Below are 24,609 nucleotides of genomic sequence, written 5' to 3'. Positions count from 1 at the left end.
AAAAAAAATTAAGTTCACATAATCTCTCTTAAAGGATGTTTGATGGGTAATTTATACTGATTTCCAAAAACAGTTTCGAAAGCATATCTATCAGCAAATTCAAAACTTTTATTAAGTAGATTTCTCAGCATTTTATTTTATGAAGTTGCTTCACAGTGAGACATCTGTGTTCTCGTAACCTGTATTTTATGACTACATACGTTAATGATTAGACAAAGGAGTAGAAGTTTCATTAATATACAACTGAAGATTCACCCTGGATTTACAGCCTAACAGAGAATATAAATCAGCTAAACTACTGGCTAGGTATTCCAGACTTTTCTTTTTTTTTTTTAACAATCTAGCAAAGTTACAATACATACTTAACCTTAAGGATAAACAGTACTTATGAACCTGTTTCACAATATTTCGGAAAAGGATTGAAATACAACAGAAAAATCAAACTACTCATGATGTTCAAATAAAGATAAAAGCTTTTTTATTTTTTATAAAACAATTATTACGCACATGGCCAGAAGTATCTTCAGATAAACGTGTGCTAAAAGTATGGGACACCTCACAAATTATTGGATTAATAATACACAACAGAAATAACTAAAAAGTGGCAACACTGATAAAAACTAGTAAGGACAGAAATTGACGTCTATAGAACAATTTTTTAAATGCGCAATAAAATAATACAACAATTATTCATGTGATTAAAAATATAACTTCTTTTTTTAAATATTTGTTTAATTAAAAAAAAAAAGCTAACATCTTGATCAAAGTGCGTGGCTAGGCCTAAATCTTCATTAATAAATTCCCTCTTCATTTTTTCCCCCTTTTATTTGAACTCATCTTTTTGAAGTGTAATATAGTTATGTAATATTTCAGATATGTATATATATATAGGTGATAAGCTGTAATTGGGTACAGTTCAGTTAGTTCCGATGTGGCCTACAGCGTGTGTCCAAATTGGCGAAGCCCTTGACGAACCAGGCTAGGGAGGTTCGATGCTTGGCTGAAACTTAACAACAGCCCGAGTATAAAGAGAAATAATAAAATAAAATCAGGTATTGTTTATAATATTTATTAAATTCAGTATTTCAAATATAAATATAATAGCGGTTATTTTTTAAATAAATTGTAATTATAATTGCATGCTCTAAGATAATAAAATTTCAATGATCCTGTTTCAATATTTCAACAAAAATTTAAATTTATTTAATTTAATTATTTGGTTAATTGGAAAAAAGACAAGAGATAGATTCAACTCTCAGAAGTTGAATTCATCCAGATAAATATTTACCACTAGTTTAAAAAATTAAAAATCGTACTTTTTTAAAACAAAAAATAATGTCTCGAAACATTTTCTAATGAGTTGCAATGAGTTAAAACGCCTGAGAAACTGCTAAAGTGACATTGCTATTTATTAAATAAGTTAAAAGGTACTTGCACATTCCATATTAGTGAAATTGCAGCCCAAAACAATGAAAAACGGGCAGATAGGAATTATCAGCAATAGAACAAAGATCTTGCATTTTTAAGATTGTCCAGTGTTTATAAGACGTTCAAAAAATGCTTATATTTTAAATTGCAATCAATTCACCTGCATTTCTACGCTTATGACGTTCACCGTTACAAAGCAAATGGACACACGAATTTGGCTTTAAAGCACAGAGATACTGGCAGAGCTTTTGAACATTCAATATCGTACAGCATGACTTGAATTTGCCCAGATTCAGAGCAATAATAATAGTTAAGGGACCAAGCAGCCAGCAAGAAAAAAAAAAAAAACGAGAAAGGTTTTAAATTCTCTAGAATGGTTACTGAAAGAAGGGTCAGCACTCATCCGAGAATAGGGAAATCAACTATTCATGCTTTGATCAATCAAATAGACTAAACTAACCCAAGCAGTTCAATGCTGAATTAGAAGTTCTACACTTTTGGCAGGTTTCATTAAAAGTCCGATTCAGCTTCGCTGAACCTTTTTTTAAATGATTCTTTTACTCATGAGTTGTGATTAACTACTCTATAGTTGTATAAGACGGCCACCAGAACGAAACTATCTTTACATAGTTGGTAGTACTCCTTTCTTTTTTTAGTTTGCAATTTTTTCCGTTTCCTCAGGAACACACAATATATAATCTCTGTCTTAAGTAAACTTTTCGATGTTCAGTTTAACACTTTTGTGGATATTCACTATCCACAGAACACAATTCAGAATTACAGTCAAATCAAAGTTTTCCATCGCCCCAAAAGAATGAATAGATTGTTTTCAAGAGTTCATTGTTTAATTCCTCTCTGATAAAATAAGTAAAAAATGAAAAATATATTATTGTATTCTGTTATGTGTAAGTACACAGACAAAATCTTAAATGAAATAGTTTTTACTGATCCTCTAAAAACATCCATCGCCTTATTACAAATTACTATTACAGAAAAATTAAAAATTCAAGTCATTTTCGACCCATATGCTGCTGCTTGGTCATACAATTCTAAAAATAATTTTAAGCGAAACTGAACGTTACTAGATTTCTTACAATTTAATTAATGTACAATCTAATCTAATCAGCTAAAATTGTGTAAACATTTTATAATAAAAATTAAGTGGAATCAATATAGGTATGTCCGAGTTGCGCAATGAAAAAGATAATCTTGTTTATGTAAAGTCAAGTGATTTATAAATTGTCAATTTTTTTTTAAGAAAAGTAAAATTGATAAAATGAATTATATTTAAAATATTTTGGCTGCGGCCATAAAAAAATATTTTAAAACAATTTCTATTAACCATTTTTAAAAAATGAATTCAAATAAAAGCAATTTGTAAATCAAATTAGATGAGATTTTTAAATTCACATTCTGACAGAATTCCACAAATGGATTTTTCTTTCAAAAATATTTCCATACCAATAAAAATAACTATCAATTAGTTACTAACAATTTGCTTTTATTCTTATGACTAAATTAAATAGCGGAAATTAGAGTTTTTTCACTTTTAGAATTAAATCTATTTTTTTTATTTTAAATGCTAAACCCCATTCCTCGTGAGAGATAAAAAATTATTAATTTGAAAATTGTTCACTTAAAAAATAACCTCCACATCAAATGAGTGGTGCTTGCAAAGAAAACAAAAATAAAAAACTGAAAGATAAACGAGGGTCGTTTGAAAAGTCCGTGCAAAGTCAGAGAGATAGCACCACTGGCGCGTATCGAGGTTATGTTTAGTTAGTAGCATCTCTTGGAAGAACACACACCAAGTTTCAGCCAGATCGGTCTATTTCTTTGTGTTTGGCATTCGTTTGAATCGAGGAAGTCGAGTGATTTTCAAAAAAAGGACGAAAAAGAATTTCGTGTGTTGATTAAACACTACTTTATGAAAGGCAAAACGCCTCAGGAGACTAAAGAGAAGCTTGATAAACAATATGGTGACTCTGCACCTTCGATTAGAACAGTTTATAAGTGGTTTCAAAATTTTCGGAGTGGCTATATGGGCACAATTGACGCTGAACGTTCTGGACGCCCTGTTGAGGTTACTACTCCAGAAATCATTGATAAAATCCATGATATGGTGATGGATGACAGAAGAGTGAAGGTGCGTGAGATTGCTAGTGCTGTGGGCATCTCGAATGAACGGGTACACAATATTTTGCATCAACATTTGGACATGACAAAGCTATCCGCAAGATGGGTGCCGCGATTGCTCACGCTTGACCAAAAACCAAAGAACAATCTAAACAATGGGTTACCAAGGGGGAATCTGCGCCAAAAAAGGCGAAGACCGTTCCTTCGGCCGGAAAGATTATGGCGATTGTCTTTTGGGATTCGCAAGGAATAATCCTCATCGACTATCTGGAAAAGGGTAAAACTATTACAGGTGCATATTATTCATCGTTATTGGACCGTTTGAAAACCGAGCTGCAAGAAAAACGCCCACGATTGGCCCACAAAAAAGTCCTTTTCCATCACGACAACGCACCAGCTCACACCTCAGCAGTTGTGGTCGCAAAATTAATGGAAATAGGGTTCCAACTCGTTTCACATCCCCCCTATTCTCCAGACTTGGCTCCCTCGGACTACTATTTGTTCCCCAATATGAAGAATTGGCTGGCGGGAAAAAGATTTTATTCAAACGAGGAGGTGATTGCAGAAACGAATGGGTATTTTTCAGACTTGGATAAATCCTATTATTCGGAAGGGATCAACAAACTAGAGCAGCGTTGGACGAAGTGTATAAGCCTAAAAGGAGACTATGTTGAAAAATAAAAAAGGTTTACCCCAAAAAATTAAGTAGTTTTTATTTTTGCACGGACTTTTCAAACGACCCTCGTAGTTGTCTGAATTTGACGGGTCCCACCAGGTATCATCTAAATCAAATATCAAATTTGAATTCAATGATCTTTTTTAAGTTATTGCACGCACACAAAATCAAAAACAACACACACCCCCATAAATTGTGAAACATTTTTTTTGAAAAGGTCCCATCATGAAAAGCCAAAAATTAAAAAAATCAATGCGATTGCTACACTTCCTTTAAGAGGGAAGGGACAGTAAATAATAATAATAAAAACAATAATAAACGCGGAGGTCCCGGGTACGAATCCAGTTACTGACCCTTAGATTTTTCTCTTCCTAGGAGCTTCTTACAGCTCACTGTCCGGTGATGGACAGTCTTGTCTGTAACGAGAGAACACTGTCCGGATGGCCGGCAGTGCACTGAAAAAAAGCTCCGGGCGCCAATAACCTTAGATGTTGACACGCCTTAAATCATTAAAATATTAATATTCAACACTAGTAAAAATCAGGATTTTTCAAAAACAGTGAAATTTACAGTTGCCATTACGAAGTTAGTTAGCGGAAAAACGCTGTCTCCTTAAAAATTTAGCCTTCGTTAGCCTAATAACTCTCAGGCAGTAATTACTCAGGAATGGAGAACTGGGCAAGTTCAAACCTGGTAGGCCTTTGATATCCTTTAAGGGTACTTTGCCTGTAAAGGTTTTTAATAATACAAAATATTCTTTCCACTAAATCATGCTACGAGGAAATTGTTTTTTCTTACCTCCCAAAAATCCTTGAAATTAAATTGTCTTTTTTTAAAAGATAAAAATAACTGCATTGCAAAAAAAAAAAAATAAGTGTACATTGGAAATGCATATCATTTAATACACACCATGATGGTGTGTGCCTACTTAGATGATAATTTATCTAAAATAATAGATTATAGAGACCTCAACATGAAGTCTAGCGAATGGTATGTATTGCTAAATAGATAATAGGAATTTTATATCTAACGATAGGTAGAAAGATCAGGTACTGTAAATGAGCCTCCTTCCAAGAATAGAAGACGAAACATCGTGTCCTTAAAAATAAATATCGCAAATATTAGTTACAAAAATGAAAGAGAGAAATTTATTTTTAAATTGTATAATTTCTTAAGTAATAGAACAGTTATTTAATTTAAATAAACTGGCTGGATTAGTATGATCCATGTGAAAACTAAAAAAAAAATGCTTTGCCTGTGAGACGGTTACTGGGTTAAATTAGAAAAATATATTTCGACAAAGACAATTTTAATTTAGATTTATTAATTGGAAGATTACAAGGCATTGATATTAGTCACTTTTAACATACATATTAGAAACGTTAAGGTAGTTTAACTTTAGTTAAAAAATCCACTATTAATTTCAATGAATTTATTTTTTTTTTTTAAATAATAATATTAAAGCATTGATATAAATGATAAAAAAACTTATATTGTTAAATTATTATTTCTTACTATATTATAAAGCAATCACGTTGAATATTTATCTACTTGTGCTTACTTTTTAAATATTTCTTTTACTGTTTAAAAAAAAAAAATTCTATTTGCGTAAAAAATATACCTCGATGTTGTTATATCAGTATTATGTTTTGATAATTATGATGTAAAAATATACTAGAACTTGCTAAAATATATTTGCTTTTATAACTTAAAAATAACATCCAACTGCAAGTAGTGATTTAATAAAAATAATACTGCGAAGGGCTATACTACATAAATACTAACTTCAGACGTTTGTGATAAAATTTTATGAAAATTAAGATGCAAAATTTCGTACCTAAACAAATAAAATCAATAATAACAATAATAATAATACCAGCTTGACGAAATATTTGCATAATGGAAGGTAATAAAACCTGTAAATCCACTTTCTACTTCATTATTAACAAAATACTATTTTATTTAGTTTTTGTTGGAAACATTTTTACTTTTTTGAATTGTTATTCTTTATAAATGATAAATTCTGTCAGATGTTTGAACATTTACATATTTTAATAGTGAATGGATTTCGCTTATTAAGAAAAATGATATATTGCTTCAGTTAATAAACAGCAAATACGATTAATTCTAATTTCGAGAAGAAAAGAAATACACAACTTCCCTCAACTACAGAAACAAGCATGGGTATCACCAGAAGAAGATGATACCAGATATCCACCAGACAGTATCTGTCCTGTCCCCCAAATATCTGGCACTCTTTGCTGATAGTTAATAATGGTAAAACTAGCGGCTTTGGAAATAGCGCTCCTTTCCTAGCCAGTGAATATGCCTAATTGTTTGCAATACTCAACTTGGGAGCCAATGACTAGCCTTCCATTGTAATATTATCTGCTTAACTTTATTTATGAAGTCATTAATGACTTTCATGCAGGAAATTTCAGAATTTTAGTTTGGAATAACCTGAGAATAAATTTTTAAAAAACACTACTTCTAAAAATTAGGTTAATAAGACTGCCGATGGGTCGACTATGACCAAACAGTGGGAACTAAGAACCCAATTTGCCTGGATATATATTTTAAGCAAAGATGTAGGTGTTTTCATATGAACATTTTTCAATTGGTTACTGCAAAGTCAGGCTCAATGTTACTACTCATATTAAATTAAATACTATAAATTTTGGTTATCACTATAAAAAAACTTTATTAGGAGAGCAATTACTTAATTATTTCGGTAATATCCTTCTGCCAATTGTGCCTTCCTCTCCGATCTTCTTCAGAAGTAGGGATACGTATACGTTACTATCGTACGAGAGTATATATGGCTCCGAGACGTAAAGAAATGAAACTTAGAAACTGCTTTGCAAAAACCGACAAATCGCCGATACTCATTTAGCTTGAGAAGTTTCAATACTAAAATTATTTTAGGCAGAACCTAAAACTAGGCTGACGGGCAGGATGATTTATTGAATACTTTTTGAAATTAAATTCAAACTCTATTCTTAACTGTTACAAAAGGTATTTTAAAACAAACACAACCTAAAAAATCTATGAAATTTTGAGCTTTTTAATTCATTTCAAATAAGTAAACTCCTTTTTGATTAGCTGAATCTACAGGGATCAGAGTAAGTTTCATTTTATCCAGGTGCGATACTTTGTTCTGCATTAGAAATTACATGTCAACAACAGCCGTCCTACAAAATGAAAGCTTTGAAATTGGAAATGACATGAACCGCTACTCAAATGAATACTTCTGTGCCACCTTACCCATTTACTGATTACTTTATTATCGTTGCCCAATTTAGACTTAATGGTCTAAAAATATCAGAGAAATTTGTAACCGTTCTTTAAGAGGTTTTGCCATAAAAAAAAACTCATTACTTTCTTAATAAACAATTTTATTTGTAGTTTGATGTAATAAGTGAGCTTTTCTATAATTTCAATTTCTCTTTTTCTATTGTATTATTAATATAATTTCATTTAATAAAATATTCTTTTCATGACGAAACTTTAAAATGAGTATTTGTTTCCTATTTAACTAAAAAAAAAAAAATACTTTAATCGACAAAAACATTACGATTCATCGGCTACAGTAAATAATTTTGTCAAACATGTTTCAAAAGGCTGTGTAGGAACAAATACTAAAGGAATATTTAGATCACTAGTGGAATCAGCAAAAATTCTTTACAAACGTATCCTGGGAAATCATACACAAAAACGACTGCTAAGCTAACTATTATCAACTAGTCGCCAGCCTTATCTATTACAAAGTATTTTTAATTCAAATGTTTAATAATATTTCTAATATGTTCATTTAAATAAACATAAATAAATCTAAATTTACTTAGTTTGTGTCAAAAAATACTCCAGGCACAATAACAAAAGAAAGGGAGGGGATATCAAATCTTCAAAGGATAACCTTTTCTTTTAGAAACATCCAAAACTGACACTGGAACATGTCCTCTTTATTTGCTTATTTTACTTATTCAGAACATTATTTACTAAAACAAAATAATAATAATAAATTGACCAAATCGTACTTTTAATAAAATAATGAAGTTGTTAATCTGCCGGAAAGTTTAATTATCTCTCCAAGTCAACAAAATGTTTGCTAAGATTATATCTTTTTTTTTAATGTTACTAATTTTTTAATTTTATCTTTTTATAATGAGCTTCTTTCATTTTCTTCTGGGTTTATTCTGAAATAACTAAAAAAGAATTTACTATAAATTATCACTCATAGATTTTTTTTTCATCAAAAAAAAGTTAGGTTATAATGCTTGATTTACTCACTTGCCAATAATTTCACATAATTCGTAGACATCATCAAAAAGTATTTCGTCGTCTGCCATGTTGACTTTTTATCAATTTCACAATGTTATAGTTAATTAAAAAACACTACAACTCGTAAGACAGTTAAAAAAAACAACCGGTCAAAATCTATCAACTCATACTTAACTTGTTACTGTACACTGCAAGTAAGTAGAAACTTAGTAAAGCCACGCACCTTTTTTTTTCGTTTTCTAGATAATGAAATTTAATTAAAGCGCACTAACTACTACATATTTATGTACAATTTATTTAAATTCGATATTTATTATTCAATTATTCAGGTCTTATTATTCTTCTATACTAGCCTTACATGTTGACAAAAAAAAGGTTAATATAGAAAGCGTTCCACTCTTTTTTTAAAGCAAATGGGCTGATTTGGGCGTGTCAAACAGAATTTTTATCTAATTCTGCTAGCTCTAGTACAGGTTAACACAACACGGAGTTCACTGAACAACTAAAGTGGGCACTGACAACTCCGAGAGAAGGCAATATGGCCGCCACTTCTGACAGGGGAGCCACCCAATATCTAACTTCTAAAATTACTCTCACAATGATACTTGTAATTTTTATAACAATTTTGTAATTAAAATATTCAAAATAATGTCAAAATTGAAAAAAAGGGACTAGAGGATTTAATAATTATGGGAAAAAATTAACTCGCACTGTGATATACTAGATAAAAATTAGGTAAAAGTTCTAAGACGTACACATCACAGGAGATTTAAATGACCAGTTACTTTGTTAACGCATTCTTCTAAACCAAAAACTGCAAAAACCGTTAAAGAATCAGGTGCAATTTCTGTACGGCCGGCATCTCTAATAATTACACTAGGTAAATTAAAGTCTTTAGCTCTATTCATAAGTCCTAAAATTTCCGATTCATCTTTGGCTTTCAACACTACTTTCTTCACTCTGAAAATAAAAACAAATCTGTTAACGATAAAAAAATGTGTGTAATATATATATATATCAAATATGTCAATTTAAATATATATTATTTATATACACATATTTAGATTGAGTTTAATAATAACAAACGTACCCTTTATTTTCCCAACTGGATAAAGCCTCACTAAAATGAAGATATTTTGGAGAGGTTATTTCTCGGTATAAATCTAATGCTGCATGGGCAACCTAAAAACAACAATATACTGATGATAATAGTGTTGTGTAAGACAGGAAAATGATCTGGATTTATTTACCTGAGCAGCAGTTTTTCCAACACTCATATTCAAAGATGAATTCACAACAAATATCATTTTAGAATCTTCTGATTCTTCTTCACTTAATTCTTCGTTTAATTCTAAAGCAATCATTAAAGCTGTATCCAAACACTCGTTGTTAGAAGTGATTAAAGCCTGCAAAAAAATTAATAACTCTTTGTCAATCAATAAAAGAAGGAATGCAACAAACAAGTTGAAAACAACGAATTTAGAACTAGCTCCATCTTCCATAAGAACTTGTTTCTGAAATACCTTTCTGGCTACATGTTCTTTTATGCCCATTTCCATCATGATCTTTAAATATTCATGATTTACAGATACTTCATCTCCTTCACTCATTTTCACAAATCTTAAAAAACTGCACAAAAATTCAAATCAATCCAAACCGAACAAAGAGAAGAAAGAGCATTGACGATAAGGTTGCAAGGCTGTTGCCCACAGCCTTTAACATATTAATTTTTAATTATTTATCTCTTTTTTTACGTTTGAAATCTTAATAATCAATGTTAAAAAGTTTTAAAAATAATCAAAACAAAGTTTAAAGGTTTTCTTCTTGTATAAAAAACTGAGTACTATGACTTGATAAGAGAAAGTTTATGTTAAATATATACTACTTTACCAACGCAGTGTTGTTGCTAGAAACAACGCTTTATTACACATTTACTTATGATTACATTTCTTTTTTTGTTTAATTATCTTACGATAAGAAATTGAAGATAAGATTGAATTTTTTTAAATTTTAAGAGGGAAGGTAACATTAAAAACAATGTGTGAATGTGTTAATTGTGGTAGTTGTTTATGCTATTTTATTATTGATTCTATAAAGTGAATATTATTTCTTTTGAGTAAGTACCAGCAAACACAACTTTTAAATGCATTGAAATTTGTAAATTATTTCATTCTTAAGTCTTTTATACTTTTTAACATATAGGTTATAATGTCATTTTATACTTCGGGAATTTTTTTCTAAGGGAATTAATTAAAACAAAAACACATCCTTTCTTTTTCTTAATTTGCTTATTAATTTATCATCTGAATGTCAAATCCAAGAAAAAGGCGTTGTATTCATTGATATGATCGTAGTATTTTCTAGTGGACATTCAACATTATTGAAGACAGATATAATATTTATCCCTTGATATTGCCATATTCAATTTTTCTCTCTCTCTCTCTCTCTTTTCATGCATTGTACAAAAAAAGGGTGATTCAATTTCTTTTAGTTCCATCTTGAATGATAATTTGTTCACAATTGACATTGTTTGTAGGTACTTACAGTTAGACATTTTTTATAAACAGTCTCCAAAAAAGTAGCAAATATGGGAGGATGGAAGTTAGAAGTAATGAAAATGGGAATATATATGGCATTTCCAGTAGGATTATTCCATTATTTCAACCAACCACAATATTTTGAAGAGTGGGTGACTAAGGTAAAGAGAGATCTTTATCCACCAGATGATCCAGAGAAGCGAGAAATGATCGAAAATGTAATTAGAGAATTGCAGAGAAGAGATGAAGTGAAATTGCTAAAAGCGCTTGAATCAGAAACTGTTAAATAAGTGTAAACATAAAATGTATATAATTTGTATAAATATATGTTTAAAAAAGTGTGAAAAAAATTATTCAGTTGTTTTTATGTTATGTCTATCTATCAATTACCTCTTATGGAAGAAACTTCTATAGTATTTAAACTGATTTGCTAAGAATCATATTATAATACAATTTAGCGCTGTGGATAAATCAAAGATGGGTCTATCTCTACTTTGCTGTTTCTTTCACTAGCTTATTAAGTCTTACTAAATCTTTCATCGTAATCAATTTTTAAGTGCTAAAGATTGAAGATATTCATTGGAATATTATTATTAAGATGTTGAATTGGAAACATCAGGAAAGTACAAAGAAAGATGTTAAAAGACTAAAATCTCTGCAAAGGGATGCTTGCAATCTTCAGTCAAGGTAAATTTGCCAAACAAAGAATAATAGGTTTATAATTTATTAAAGAAACAGTTAATGAATGAAATAATTTCTTCTTTTTTTTTAAGTGAGATCTGTTTGGCAGATGTGGTTAAAAACTATATTTTTGTTTCACTTATTATCCATTATTTTATTTATGCGCACTTTACAATTGCGTGCTTCTTTTTTTAAAAAAGTAATATTAAATGTCTTTAAACAGGGGAGCACTCAGATTTTATTTTTGGGGAAGTTTTAGTTTAAGAAATAAAGCTTTAAGCTGACACAAAGTCCTCAGCGAGATATAAAAATTTACAAATTAGAAGCTTGAAATGAAAAAAATATATTAAACTTATAGAGCATACATTGATTATTAAAAACCCTAATTTAATTCTTGGGATGCAACCAACTAAGATTGACGTTAGCAATTAGATCATTCTTCCTTCAACAGGCAGCAAATTGTCACTTAAACGTTGACCAAACTATTTATTTTTAATTCCTATTTCCAAGGTGAAATATTTCTCCAAAAACTTTTGCGTTAAGCAATAACGAAGTATCTTAAAATCTGTTCAACGTGTTACAATTATATTTCAGCCAGAAAGCTAGCTATTTTTAAATTGATATCTTTAATTTAAAATCTAATTGTTTACGAACAAACAAAAATCATTATTAGCCACTCAAGCAAGGCTAGGAGGCCTTTGGAAGATCGTAGGCCTCTTGACGAACCGCAGCAATTGAGAAAACTTAAACGATTGCTGGGTCTGTCAACAGATAGTTGTATAGGTTTCATAGAAGGAAGAAGAAACGCGTTTGATCCAGATGTAACTTTGCAGGAAAAAGAAATAAATAAATTCCTTGAAGCTATGATCCAGAAAACCCTCTCCAGACACACAGAAGGGTATAAGTCCATTTTTCCATGTATCGAGATATTTAAGGTTTTGCATTTGAATTAATTTAAAAATATAAATAAAAAAATATCTGAAGTAGCAATAATCAAAAATAATTGCAATAAGAAAGTTGTTTTAATTATAATTATTAGAAATTGGCTTATTCCACTTTCAAAAAAAATATTTTTGTGATAACATTTTATAGTCAAAATTCTTTTGTTGACTTTATAAAAAAAAAATCGTACTCTATTGAATGTATTATTTATTATAAATATAGAAAGAGTATGTCTATATATCTTACTGAAATTACCATTAACTCATTTTTTTAAAAATTGGACTTATACCACTTTCAAAAATTACTGCTCAATTGTTTTTTGTATCTTATAATTGGAAAACTTTTATTTCTTTAATATTTTTGGTGTTTGAACCTTTAACTCTCCTTGTTCTCCTTTGTCACTAAGTATATTCGATGCGCAGACTGATTCTTCAACAATAAAGAAATCTAACAAACTATAAAATTTATTAATATGATTGTACCCGTAAACGTTTTTCGAAAATAAAACATTGTTTTCGTTTGGGGCTCTAATTGTCTGGAGGTTTTCGTTTGGGGTATCTAATTTTCAAGGGGAAAATATGTATACAACCTATTATGTTTGTTGCTATTAAAATCGTATTTCTATATTAAGAAACTTTCTTTTTGGTGATCTTTATGAAGGTATTTTCATTTTTTAAGTGTTGGATGCTCTGGATTTTTGAAATCTAACTGCTAACAAAACTGTCGTACCCTACCTATCGCCAACTGGATTATTCAAGTCTCATTAACCGTCAACGTAACCTTCATATGAAGAATACTTGTTTACCTGTTTTTGCTTTCTTAATTTATTTATCAAATACAAAATGCTTGAAGCAACTTTAAGAAAAGAAATAGTTAGAAATCTCCATTCAGCCATAGATAGTGAAATGTTAAATGATGACAACGTAAGTAATTATAAACTTAAATAATTAAACATAGTTGGTTGTTTATTTTCAAAGCGTTCCTGATTGCAGTATTGATTATTATTTATATTTTCAGTGTCAATGCTACATTATAAGTAATTACCTTTGTATCGAAACTAGGTCAAAGGATAGACTTTTATGTTTGTTTTTCTCGCATCATATTATCATCGTTTTTTTTTTGTTTTTTTTTTTTTTTGTTTTAGAAGGCGTACTGTTATTACATAAAAAGCTTAGCTCTTGTTTCTGATGTCTTAAAAACCGATGTTAATAATCCAACCCTGTCTCACAAGGACAAATGGAATTTGATTGAATTTGCAAAACAAAGTGTTGAAAGGCTTGTATTCATAGTGAAAAAAGGACGTGAGTTTAATTTAGAATAGAAGCGCACTTGTTCTTTCTTTTTTTATTAATTGTTATAATTAATAATTTCATACTTTTTGTAGAAAATTCTTCTGATAATATTGTTACAAGAGATGAAACTCCTTCAGCTCCACCGGAAAATTTAGTGAATGAACAATCTTTTATAACCTTGTGTCAAAATTCGTGTGAAGACGAAATGATTATGTCGAGATATCAGAAGCGCCTAGGAATGGCTACAAGTGCGATGGAAAAACAGAACTTAGAACTGGAGCTTGCCCGTCAGCTCGTTGAGAAGGCGGCTATCACCAGAAATAGATTGATGCAAGCTACTGCCTGGGCCATGCAGACTGCTCATAAGTGAGTATTCATATTATTTTCATGTAGTGCAATCTATTAACATTGTAACGGGGTATTCTTTTATAATTGCATATCTCAGAAAGTAATACACTTTCAAGAGTATTTCAATTATCTGATCATGGTTTTTAGAGAATAGTTGTTTTTCATTTGGTGTGTTGATCTATTTGTAAGTATTAGCAAATCCGGTAATGAATGCAATTTAAAGCATATAGTTTAACATATAGTACTGCGATCAAAATTACCGTCACTCTGACCAATACCAGGAAATCCTGAGACAACTAGTCGTGCATCCGAATTTTGTTATAAATCATTGTTTTCAATATTACACATGGCTCTTGTATGATATTATGATATTTTAAAACGGATTTGTTTTATTATTTATGATTATAAGTCCAGCATTTATGAGGTTACAACCTCTCGTTATAATTTGTAAAAAATATTATATTCGAGTATTTCAGACTCGGGGACGGCCTTCTGTGTGAATCCATTAATGAGAGTGTCTTGTTTTATATGTTGGAGGTTTAGAGAAGATGTTATTGGACGAACTTGTGTGTTATTTTTTAAACAGGTTTTGGCAATAATTCTTAACTCTTCGAAATACGTACCATGTTGATATAGGTACAAGTTTTCAAAAGAAACGTGAGGTGGTAACCATTTTTGCAAGTGCCCGAACATCTTTTATTAAATTTGCTTCATGATGTAGTATTAAATGAAATTTGAATTATTTAGATAATAATCTGTAATCATAGAGATATCAATTTCAAATCACCGTTTAAGATCTACGGGAAGCTCAAAGGCAGGATAAAAGAAATCTGTAGTAAAATGGTAAACGCGTTTAAACGGCACTTAATCAACAAATAGGTGACACAGTAGCCAAGTGGTTTAGTGGTGGAACCTGCAAAGTCAAAATGTTTTGTGGTACTGGATTTGATTCCCGGTCTAACCCTTGAATTTTATTTATTGCCTTATGTGCCTAAAAAAATAGGCAATTTTTTACTTTACCAGCTCCCCTTTCTTCATTAATTTTCGTGAAGAGCTTGGTTCCCATTTGATCTGGGGTAACCATCCTTATAACTTCTTGAAAATGGTATATATTTTCGGTTATGATTATTTTTTATTTCACTTTGTGTTTTGATATTATTTTTTTTTTATATATCCATCAGCCCTTTGCTATGAATTGTATTTTTCTATACCCAAGTAAAATTTAATATAAAGGGCTTAAGGCGCGCTGTATTTTATTACTGCGCAATTATTATTATTATATTTCTCTTTCAGAATTAATGTTCCAGTACATTAGAATTATTTTTTATTAAAGTAAATCAAACACCTGAGAGCACAATGTCTAGAGCTCAACCGTCTTCTAGACAGTGTCGTATGCGCCATTTTCCATCAGCGGTCATTGAATTTAGAAGTTCAAAGAAGCTTTGTTATATTTAACACCGCACTTAATATAAAAACCAGTAGACAACGAAAAAAAATTTCTTATCATAAGTACAAAATTTTTCGCTACCAACTTGCTATTGAAAGAAAAGAGCAATACATAAAGTGACAACATGTTGCTTAACAGGTTTAGATATATGAATTTTTATTGGCATGTCGTTAATAATAATATAAAAACCCGAGATTTTTTCCTCATAGCAATTAATATTATTACTGACAGCTTGAACGGAGGTAAAAAGAGGACAGTATTATCAGAAGAAAGATAAAGAATAAATAACGTTTATTACTTTAGAAATAATTTTAAGTAATTGTAAGCCAACAGTTTAACGTTACATTTCACTTGTACGCTAGCTTGCAGGGAAATAAGCCATGTGAGAGAGTTTTAGAACTTTCAATTTAATATTCTAATTGAAACAGTAATGAATATAAAATTTTATTTTCATTCCTGCGGTTGCGCTAGAATAGTGCGTATTACATTTTCCAAGGCTACTTGTAAAAAGTATTGCCTAGTTCGCGATGACATCAGGCATAGTCTGGGATCTTTGTGGTAACAATCTCATTTTGAAGGACTCGACACTGACTGACAAAAAATTAGTTAAATTAAGGTCTTTCTATTTTCAGAAGTTATACCTCCTCTGGAATCGTAATTTTTGAACGACATAGATTTGGTACAGGTAATTTTGATTTGAGATTATATTCTCAGTTAGGTAACACTAGGGTCATAGTAGATCTAAAACGATAAAGGTAATACGTCACAACAAGACACTGACTATCTCTAGCTCTTTTTACAGTTATAATCTTGAGATTATCTGTCTATCACTGACAGCAAAAAATTCTTCTCTGTTATTTTTTTTTTTTTTGTGAATTATAGATTATTAATGAAGCAAGATAACGAACGATTCAGTCTATCCTAAACTTCAATGCATTACCCTTGTTATATCGAACAGATAGTGGAACAGATAGACTATCAGTTCTTTTGAGAGAAATTTCTTCATTTAGTTCTATAGTTCTTGTTTTGGAGATGTTACTTATTTATGTTTGTTTTTCTAAAATATATTTAAAAATGTGGAATACATTGGAATTTTGTAATTTTAATAAAATACAATGAAAAATGTATCCATTTATTAATTATTTTTGAAATTTTATCTGTACTTCTTTTTTTTTCTTTTAATTGGCTGTCATTTTCTTGTTATAAATAATGTTGGACAAAAATACAGTTTACCGTAGTATCTTTAAAATAAGGTAATATTAATTGTACAAACAAAATATACAATAATATCCATTATAATAATTGCTTTTCTTATATGTTATTTTAAGAGGCTTTAGTTTATTACTCAGTGTTTCATAATGTGTTCCATGTTTTAGAAAATTCAAAATTCAAGAAAAGCTTCAAAATGGAAAATTGGTGGAAAGTGATTTTAAGAAACAACAATTATATGCACTTTCATTACAATTCAACCAAAGTAATTCTTGGCTAAATCAGCTTGCAAGTGATTTAGCTTTGTACCCAAACCACGAAAAGATTGTAAGGTAAGCTGTTATTTATTTTTTGTGAAATTATTTATAGTAGTTTACATTTTAAAAACGTTTATGAAAACTTAATTGTACTAAATATAACCTATTCAGTTCTCTTGTTAGTTATGATCAATTTTCTGTAAAGGTCTTAATATTAAACCATATTTGATATGATATAATTCTAATATATGCAGTTAATTCCAATTGCTTTGAAATTCAATCCATAACTTTACGAAATGCCATAAAATTACATTTTTTGTCTTATACGAGAGAACATTGACCAGGCTGCTAGTGCACTAAGAAGGCCTCTAAGGACGTCAGTTCTCCCAATTGTTAAATTTATAATTTACATTAAATTATTAAATTAATAATAAGGAAACACTGACATCATCGGGTAGTTAGCTATAAAAATCTCTAACCTTAATGTGAAACTTAGAAATCTAAGACCAGTTAGACAACAATTCTGGGATTTCCATGTGGGAGTCCAGTGCAATAACTTCACAGTTACGCCTCCCCTTTCAAACCGGAACTTTCTTTGCAAAAACAGTCTTTTTTTCGGGTAGCACAAAGATGAATTTTCTATTTAAGCAATCTAGGATTAAATAGATATACTTAGCGTTTTCTCTTGCTTGTTTGTGTTCGTGACACTGTGTTGATCCTGTGTTTTCCTCGGAATGCACCTATGCATCCCCCATTCTAGGTATGTTATTGAAAATTTGACCTCAACGCTTTATAAACAAAAAGGCTCAGAAAGCTCAAATTATTATAGCTTATGCTGCGACAGGGTTTTTAACAAAGAATATTATTTAAATTCAGATAATGAGAATGTTTGAACATTTGTTTAATGATTGGTAAATGCCCTTTATATTGTTATTATTTTGAAAGAAACTTGTAATCACATATTATTGACTTAATGAGAAAAACAATAAATGTATTCTAAAATGCGATAAAAATTTGGGGGCGATAACACACTTTTGTGCGACTTAATGAACCAGAAAAAGATTTACCTAAAGTGGATATAAGCGCTACTCGCATTTTTTAGATTTTATTTTTGCTAACGAATTATTGTACGAATAGAATTCAATGTTTTATTTAAGTTGGGCTATATTATAAAATTAAAAGAACTGTTCTTAATCCAATTAAGTCATTGGCCTTTAAATCTTCATATTTATTGTATATGATTATTTTTCTATAAAAATTAAAAAATTAATAATAATATCCCAACCATTTTTTACATTATTATTTTTTTCTTATGTAAGTGAGTTACTGCTTCAATAGTTTTAAATTTGCTTTCTAGAATGTGAAAGCCCTATGCATTGGGTAACTATAACCCGCAATTTTTTTTCAAGACTTTTTGTCGGAATTTCCGCCTCACAAATAACACTTTTGGTCAAATTAATCTAATTAAGCGCAGGTTCAATACATATTTGTGTTTTAAGTTCTTTTAAAATTATTTTTATATATTAAAGAAGAGGAAAGACAAATACTTTTGATGGTGTATGTTTAAAAAATAGGATTTTAGCAAGTAGAAATTTAGTAATCTATTTAGAGAGTCTTCTCACAATTACTTAAGTAAGTAGTGCTTGGATGTACACCAAATTTGAAGCCTGCTATAAGTTCGGGAGAGTATATACATAAAAAAGAAAGCGCTGTATGAATTTTAAAACTAAATACACTAAAAGATTACTTAGCAATAGTTTTTCAAGGGAAGGGATTAGCTATGAGGTTAGCATACTGGACTCCCACGCGGAGGTCCCGGGTTCGAATCCAGCAGCTGACCCTTAGATTTTCTCTTCCTAGGAGCTTCTTACAGCTCACTGTCCGGTGATGGACAGTGTTGTCTGTAACGAGAGAACACTGTCCGGAGGCCGGCAGTGCACTGGAAAAAGCTTCGGGCGCTAATAACCTCAGCTGTTGATACGCCAAAAAAAAAAAAAAAAAAAAAAAAAAAAAATAGTTTTTTCTAATCATTTGTAACGTTTGTTTAGGTTTCCAACCTACTTTTTGTAATTTCTAAATTTTAGTTTCGGATTGGCACTTATGGCCAAGGAATTGTCATTCTTCAAATACTTTCTTCTTTTCAATTCTTTTCAAAACAGTTTACTGCCTTGAAAAACTAATTGCACAATACCGCATTAAAATTTCTGCATTCTAAATATTACAACAATAAAATTTAATGTTTTTTTTTTTTTTTGGAATGCCTCAGCACTAAGGTTTTTCTTAACCAAATATTTCTTTCAACTTCAGCTTCCAACTGGGGATCTATTCCAGTTTTCCTCTTCTCTCAGCCCGAAACCACTAACCACTATTAATTGGGTCTGGTCTCTCTCCTTCTTCTTTCGGTTTCTCAGTCTAGCATTTCCTTAGCCATTCATTCATCTTCCATTCTTTTTATATGGACGTATCTTCTAAGTTTCTTTCCTTAACCTTCTGTAGAATATTTTTGAAAAATTAATTTTCTTATTTCTTCATTTCTTCCTCTTTCAAGCTTTGATATGCGTGCTGCCCTTCTCCAATAATCCATCTCGGTGACTAGAAGCTTTTTTTTCTTAAATCCTTATTCAAGGTCCAAGTCTTAACAGCATATAGTAATACCAAGCTAGCATATATTGTGTTTTTTTGGTTCTATTTAATATTGCCGCTCCATAATACGATGTTCAGTATGCCGCTTGTTCTTTTTTCGCTTAAATTTCATTGCAATACATTATTTTTACTTGAAACATTCTTTCTGATGACAGAGCCCAACCTCCTTGAGATTTTTAAGTCTTCTGTAGTAAGGTTTTCGCCGATTGTTGTCGACATATACTCAGGTTTCACTAAATTTACACCCCATTTTTTATATGCCTCTATTACTTTGCGCATCATATATTCCAGGTACTCTTTATGTTATTATCACTTGGTCATCGGGAAACAGCAGGCTATGTAGATACAGATTATTTTTATTGTAATTCCCAACGGTGGAATCGCAAGCTTGATTCCATTTGGTTCCATTGAACGTACATATATTTTGTATAGAGTTACATACAAAATACAAGCATATTTTTACTAATGCAAAATTCTTTCAACAGGGCTAATCCTTCCGTAATTCTACATCTATTTTGATTTTAGATTACTATTATTATACATATATAAGAGAGGCTCACCTATCTTACTCTCTTCATCTCTTGAAGGTGCTACTTTTTTTTTCAGCTGCTGCCTAAATGAAAAAATATGATCAACGGTTGATCTTCTTTCATTTTTATTTGATTTTTATTTTTTGAAGCTGCTGCTAAAGATTGTTGGTGCCCAAAGAATTCTCATTACACTGCCAATCTCAAAAAAAGTGTTTACTGGTGCAGACATCAGTTCCATCTCTTAGAAAATTCTAAAGTCATTTCTCCTATATTTGATACCGTAACCACTGACTTACAAGTCTTCCCTGTTCCGAAATGAGTTAACTTCTTTCTTTCTTTTTCTATTAAAAAACTAACTCTCAATCCTAAACATGCAGAATATCTTCATATCTGGGTTCATCGTTGATATGAATCCAGATATCTGGGAGATTTTCTTATCGTTGGGTATGAATCATCCAATTAGTTTTGATTAACGCGTAAAACCAAAACATCCTAATTAGATTAGATAGTACTGGTACTAGGTCTGAATTTTATCAGAAATCAGGATAATCAAAGATTGTATTCTATTACGTCGCATTTTAGTTCTTTCAGTTTATAACTTTTTTTAAATTATTATTGTTATCGTCTTAACTTGTGGGTTTATTATGTTACATTGAATGTGTAATTAAGAAAATATCTCAAAAAAGATTCTCTATCTCGTTAATAATTAATTAAAAAATGAGTTTTCCCCCTAATGCAATTAATATAGTTCATATTAATTATTTTATAGTTATATTTATTATATTTATAGTTTAATACAGTATATTTTAATGTTCATAGGGAACTTTTGGATAACATATTGACTGACAACTCTCAACCGGTGAAGGCTACCATTAATCATATGCAAGAAAAAGTAAATACTATTTTAAATAAATCACTTTCAAACCCTGATGCAGATCCAAAAGAGCATGCACTTATTTTTGAAGAAGTATCTAATAGTGAGTTTTATTTTGTTTTAGTAACATCTATATCTCTTTCGTTTATCACATACACAACTAGTTGTTAGTTATTAGTATAAATAAATGTATATGAATATTTAAATCTTCTCATGGTATATGTTAATTTTGCGATTAGTTCAAATTTTACTGAATTTAATTTATTATAGACAGTATTACTTAGCTTGTCTTAATTTTTAAGCGTAGATAGAATGGATTTGGCGATTCTTTCTTGAAATTGAAATTTGAAAGCCTTTTATACTAAGATATTTTTAATTGACCATATTATAATAATTTTGTTTCCCAATCGATACAACCCAATCGATATTGGGCCACTGCTCACTTTTAGAAATCCCTGCAATTTTTTGAGAATTAGTAGATTCCAATGGGGCTATGATGGCATCCACAATTAATCATCGCCAGCTCTAGTGTTAAGACTAGATTCACTCAGGATTAATAATGTATTATTACTTATTAATTTTCTAACAAATTTTTTCAGCAATTAAAGATGACATAAATATAATTCAGGATGTGGTGAAAGCTTTATTCGAACCTTTAAACTCAGAAAAGAATGTTTCTATAACTTCAGAAGTCGTCCATCACGTTTATTTTGCTCCGCTGAAGCAGAATATAATTACATTGATCAGGTAAGGTAATACATTTTTCGTTTTAATTTAACTATAAGTAAGGAGAAGTCTGAATTTAAAATTTAGATATGTATTTCAATAAATTACTTTATTTTAGGTATAGTCTCAAAGACATCGAAAAACAATTGGTTAACCGTATTAAAGAAGGTTTCGAAGAAGGCATTAATTTTAGATTAACTGAGTGTTGTAAGGAAGCAATTACAAAATTACATTATTTAACCACATTACACAATCCGTATGATATGCTGGATTGTACCGTTCACATTATTAAATTGTTAGCAGCTACGAAGTTTGAACAGAAACATTGTACATCTGTGTAAGTTAATTTAATTTTATGTATATTATAAAATCTGTTCTGCATTTCTATATTTTCAAAAATAATTTAAAATATCATTTAATTCTTTTTAAAGTCTTTTTTGTGTTGGTGCATCTGCATTTGCGTTGGTAAATGTCTTCTTAATTCTTAATTTATAAGTTTTTCTAAATATATATAAATAATTTATTTTGTAGTTTTGATAATTATTGTTTTGTTATTAATTTAATGAAGCTAAGATGCTAAATTGCATTTTTTTATTGATTGAAGATTAAGATTAAATAGTTTGGCGGTACCTATGCTCCACTGCACTGCAGCCAAAAGAGGTTTATTGTGCCCTCCCCTTTGGATGGATCGAGTAGACGAAATTTTCTCTACTAAGGAGGTTGAGGACTTTCCCTACTAGTTCTTTTTGCGCTACCACCTCCTTTGGTCTCAATCGAAAGTGATAGGCTGTTTCCTTCTCTTTCTGACACAATCTTATACAGATGCTTTCTGAACCTACCACGCCCCGTAAATAGGCCTGTGATCAGAGTAATCTGATCTCTACCCAAGCACAGTCTCTTTGGCTCTTTGTTTACGCAGCCAAGGCGTCAGTCTTACTGTATTTGATCCCAGGACATACCATCCAGTTCTTTTCATGTTCTTCAAATCCAGTCCCTGAGAGCCACACGAACTGCACCATTGGTGATTCCCAGGACAGGTTCCGGGCAAATGTTTTTATTGACAATATACTCTTTTATTTCAGTGGTGCTGATGACTTACTGCCTCGTCTATGTCAAGTGGTTGTCTCCAGCAGTCTTCCTTCTATTTGCGCAGAAGCAACTTTCATGGAAACATTCATGCCCGCAGCAAGGGCTCTGGGTGAGGATGGATATGCTGTCACCATGTTACAAAGCGCTATAGCACATCTTGCAAATACAACTGTGTAAACCTGCATCCTGGCTTTCTTCTTTTTGTTTTTAAGGTTAAAAAAATAAGTAAAAAATAATATATTAAAAATATTTATATTATAAAAATCATGATGATGTATTTAAATAAAATATAAAAAAAAAAATATTTTTTTATTATCCTCAGTTCATATGAAATTATATAATAATTAGAAAGACTTGGTTAATGGAATCAAAGAAGGTTTTCAGAAAGGTAATAATTTTAGGTTTGGCAAATTAAATAATAGTTCAAATCATATTCCTCTTGAAGGAAGTTAGATACAAACTTAGCATTGCATTATGTATTCCACAAAAGTATTCTAAACAAACGTAATATGTCCAAAGCTATATTTCGCCAGGATAGTCATGATTGGGTAGTACCTACTTTCCTATCATGTAATAATGAGACTCCCAAAAGGCATATTTCATGAGATTCCAAATCGAATGACACCATACTCCTAAAAATTGATTCACGCATTTAGACGCTACATTGTTTACAAAAAAGGAAAGTACAAGGATAAGATTAAATTTGGAAAATGCTGTTTATTACACTCAAGTAAAAACAGGTAGCTAGTTATTTTGTGTTTATTATATCACTTACGCAGTTAACGTGCTGAAAGTGTGCACCAAAAAATTAAAATTCTAAATTTATGTTATACAATTTTTATTCGAAGTATATAAAAATCAAAATATGAAACTAGAAGTAAGAACTAAGCTAAATACTGCAATTATAACATTTTATCTATAAAAATCAACGGCAAAGTTGTGTGTTGACTTATTGTTTTTATTTCACTTTGTATTCTCTTCAGAAAGTAATGTGTCCTGAATCATGTCTGACCAACGGCATAGTGAAAGTAATAATTGCGACAGGCTACATCATCAAGTGGACAGAGGCGAGATCCCTAACTAAATCTGAATGTCCTCTTTGTTAGTTAACCGTCGAATTGGTGGATAAAATTTTATTTTAAGATCCCTTCAGAACTAAAATCTGAGGGAGCGGATTAGCTATGTAATACTTTCAAAGAGTTTCCTACAGCACACTGTTCGGAAACCAGCAGTGCACTGAAAAAAGCTCCAGGCGCCAATAACCTCATATGTTACCGCAGTTTAAATAAATAAAAAAATCTTATCAGAGAGACGAGGGCAATGCCGCTTAATACATCTTCCATTGGAGTGGTTTATCAAGCCTTAGGAAGCCAATTAATAAAGGGTATGAAGACTGGATGCCAAGCTGACAAAGGTTAACATTCCTCCAATAATGGACACCTTCTGATCGTCAGTTCATGAGACACATCCGCTAGTGTGGTGCCCTGATTTAGGTTGTCCTGTCTTTTTAAAA

The 24,609-nt window shown here is 30.6% G+C and overlaps 4 protein-coding genes across 18 annotated transcripts in view; 2 read left to right on the top strand and 2 right to left on the bottom strand.

Annotated features, from left to right (window-relative positions):
* CASK (peripheral plasma membrane protein CASK) overlaps positions 1-9,418 on the bottom strand; it is an 820,695-nt gene extending 811,277 nt beyond the window's left edge. For 14 of the 15 annotated variants that reach the window (XM_074135061.1, XM_074135065.1, XM_074135059.1 and 11 more), the window contains exon 1: positions 8,531-9,279. In XM_074135061.1, the coding sequence (XP_073991162.1) occupies positions 8,531-8,589 (59 nt within the window). In that variant the 5' untranslated portion in view covers positions 8,590-9,279. Of the gene's footprint in view, positions 1-8,530 lie in introns of all 15 variants that reach the window. The other variant, XM_074135060.1, reaches the window with a different exon arrangement.
* On the top strand, positions 902-23,385 carry LOC141457807 (uncharacterized). Its single transcript, XM_074135076.1, has 9 exons — positions 902-1,052; positions 13,360-13,604; positions 13,826-13,982; positions 14,066-14,339; positions 17,145-17,309; positions 21,227-21,384; positions 21,881-22,028; positions 22,126-22,344; positions 23,090-23,385. Exons 2-9 carry the CDS (start codon positions 13,524-13,526, stop codon positions 23,271-23,273), a joined length of 1,386 nt encoding a protein of 461 aa, XP_073991177.1. The 5' UTR covers positions 902-1,052; positions 13,360-13,523; the 3' UTR covers positions 23,274-23,385.
* LOC141458119 (probable peptidyl-tRNA hydrolase 2) lies at positions 9,280-10,131 on the bottom strand. The gene is made up of 4 exons (XM_074135716.1): positions 10,045-10,131; positions 9,772-9,927; positions 9,612-9,703; positions 9,280-9,481 (listed from the first exon to the last, which is right to left on the bottom strand). The coding sequence occupies exons 1-4, from the start codon at positions 10,129-10,131 to the stop codon at positions 9,280-9,282; spliced, it is 537 nt and encodes a 178-aa protein (XP_073991817.1).
* Positions 10,395-11,411, top strand: LOC141457809 (protein PET100 homolog, mitochondrial). The gene is made up of 2 exons (XM_074135086.1): positions 10,395-10,637; positions 11,058-11,411. The coding sequence occupies exon 2, from the start codon at positions 11,109-11,111 to the stop codon at positions 11,346-11,348; it is 240 nt and encodes a 79-aa protein (XP_073991187.1). The 5' UTR covers positions 10,395-10,637; positions 11,058-11,108; the 3' UTR covers positions 11,349-11,411.
* Positions 23,386-24,609: the final 1,224 nt, after the last annotated feature.

The sequence above is a fragment of the Rhodnius prolixus genome, unplaced genomic scaffold, assembly GCF_049639745.1.
Source record: "Rhodnius prolixus isolate KJV_2025 unplaced genomic scaffold, Rpr scaffold_5, whole genome shotgun sequence".
NCBI classification, from domain to species: domain Eukaryota; kingdom Metazoa; phylum Arthropoda; class Insecta; order Hemiptera; family Reduviidae; genus Rhodnius; species Rhodnius prolixus.
The sequence above is the reverse complement of the archived record's forward strand: the minus strand, read 5'-3'. Positions and strand labels throughout refer to the sequence as shown.

Excerpts from the sequence above, each read along its gene's own strand:
- LOC141458119 (XM_074135716.1), bottom strand. The coding sequence starts at position 10,131 with ATGAGTGAAGGAGATGAAGTATCTGTAAATCATGAATATTTAAAGATC. Across the intron at positions 9,928-10,044 it reads AAGAACATGTAGCCAGAAAG|GCTTTAATCACTTCTAACAA; the intron begins GTATTTCAGAAA and ends ATTTTTTTGCAG. Across the intron at positions 9,704-9,771 it reads TTGGAAAAACTGCTGCTCAG|GTTGCCCATGCAGCATTAGA; the intron begins GTAAATAAATCC and ends TGTTGTTTTTAG.
- LOC141457809 (XM_074135086.1), top strand. The coding sequence starts at position 11,109 with ATGGGAGGATGGAAGTTAGAAGTAATGAAAATGGGAATATATATGGCA.
- LOC141457807 (XM_074135076.1), top strand. The coding sequence starts at position 13,524 with ATGCTTGAAGCAACTTTAAGAAAAGAAATAGTTAGAAATCTCCATTCA. Across the intron at positions 13,983-14,065 it reads ATTCATAGTGAAAAAAGGAC|AAAATTCTTCTGATAATATT; the intron begins GTGAGTTTAATT and ends TACTTTTTGTAG. Across the intron at positions 17,310-21,226 it reads AACCACGAAAAGATTGTAAG|GGAACTTTTGGATAACATAT; the intron begins GTAAGCTGTTAT and ends TAATGTTCATAG.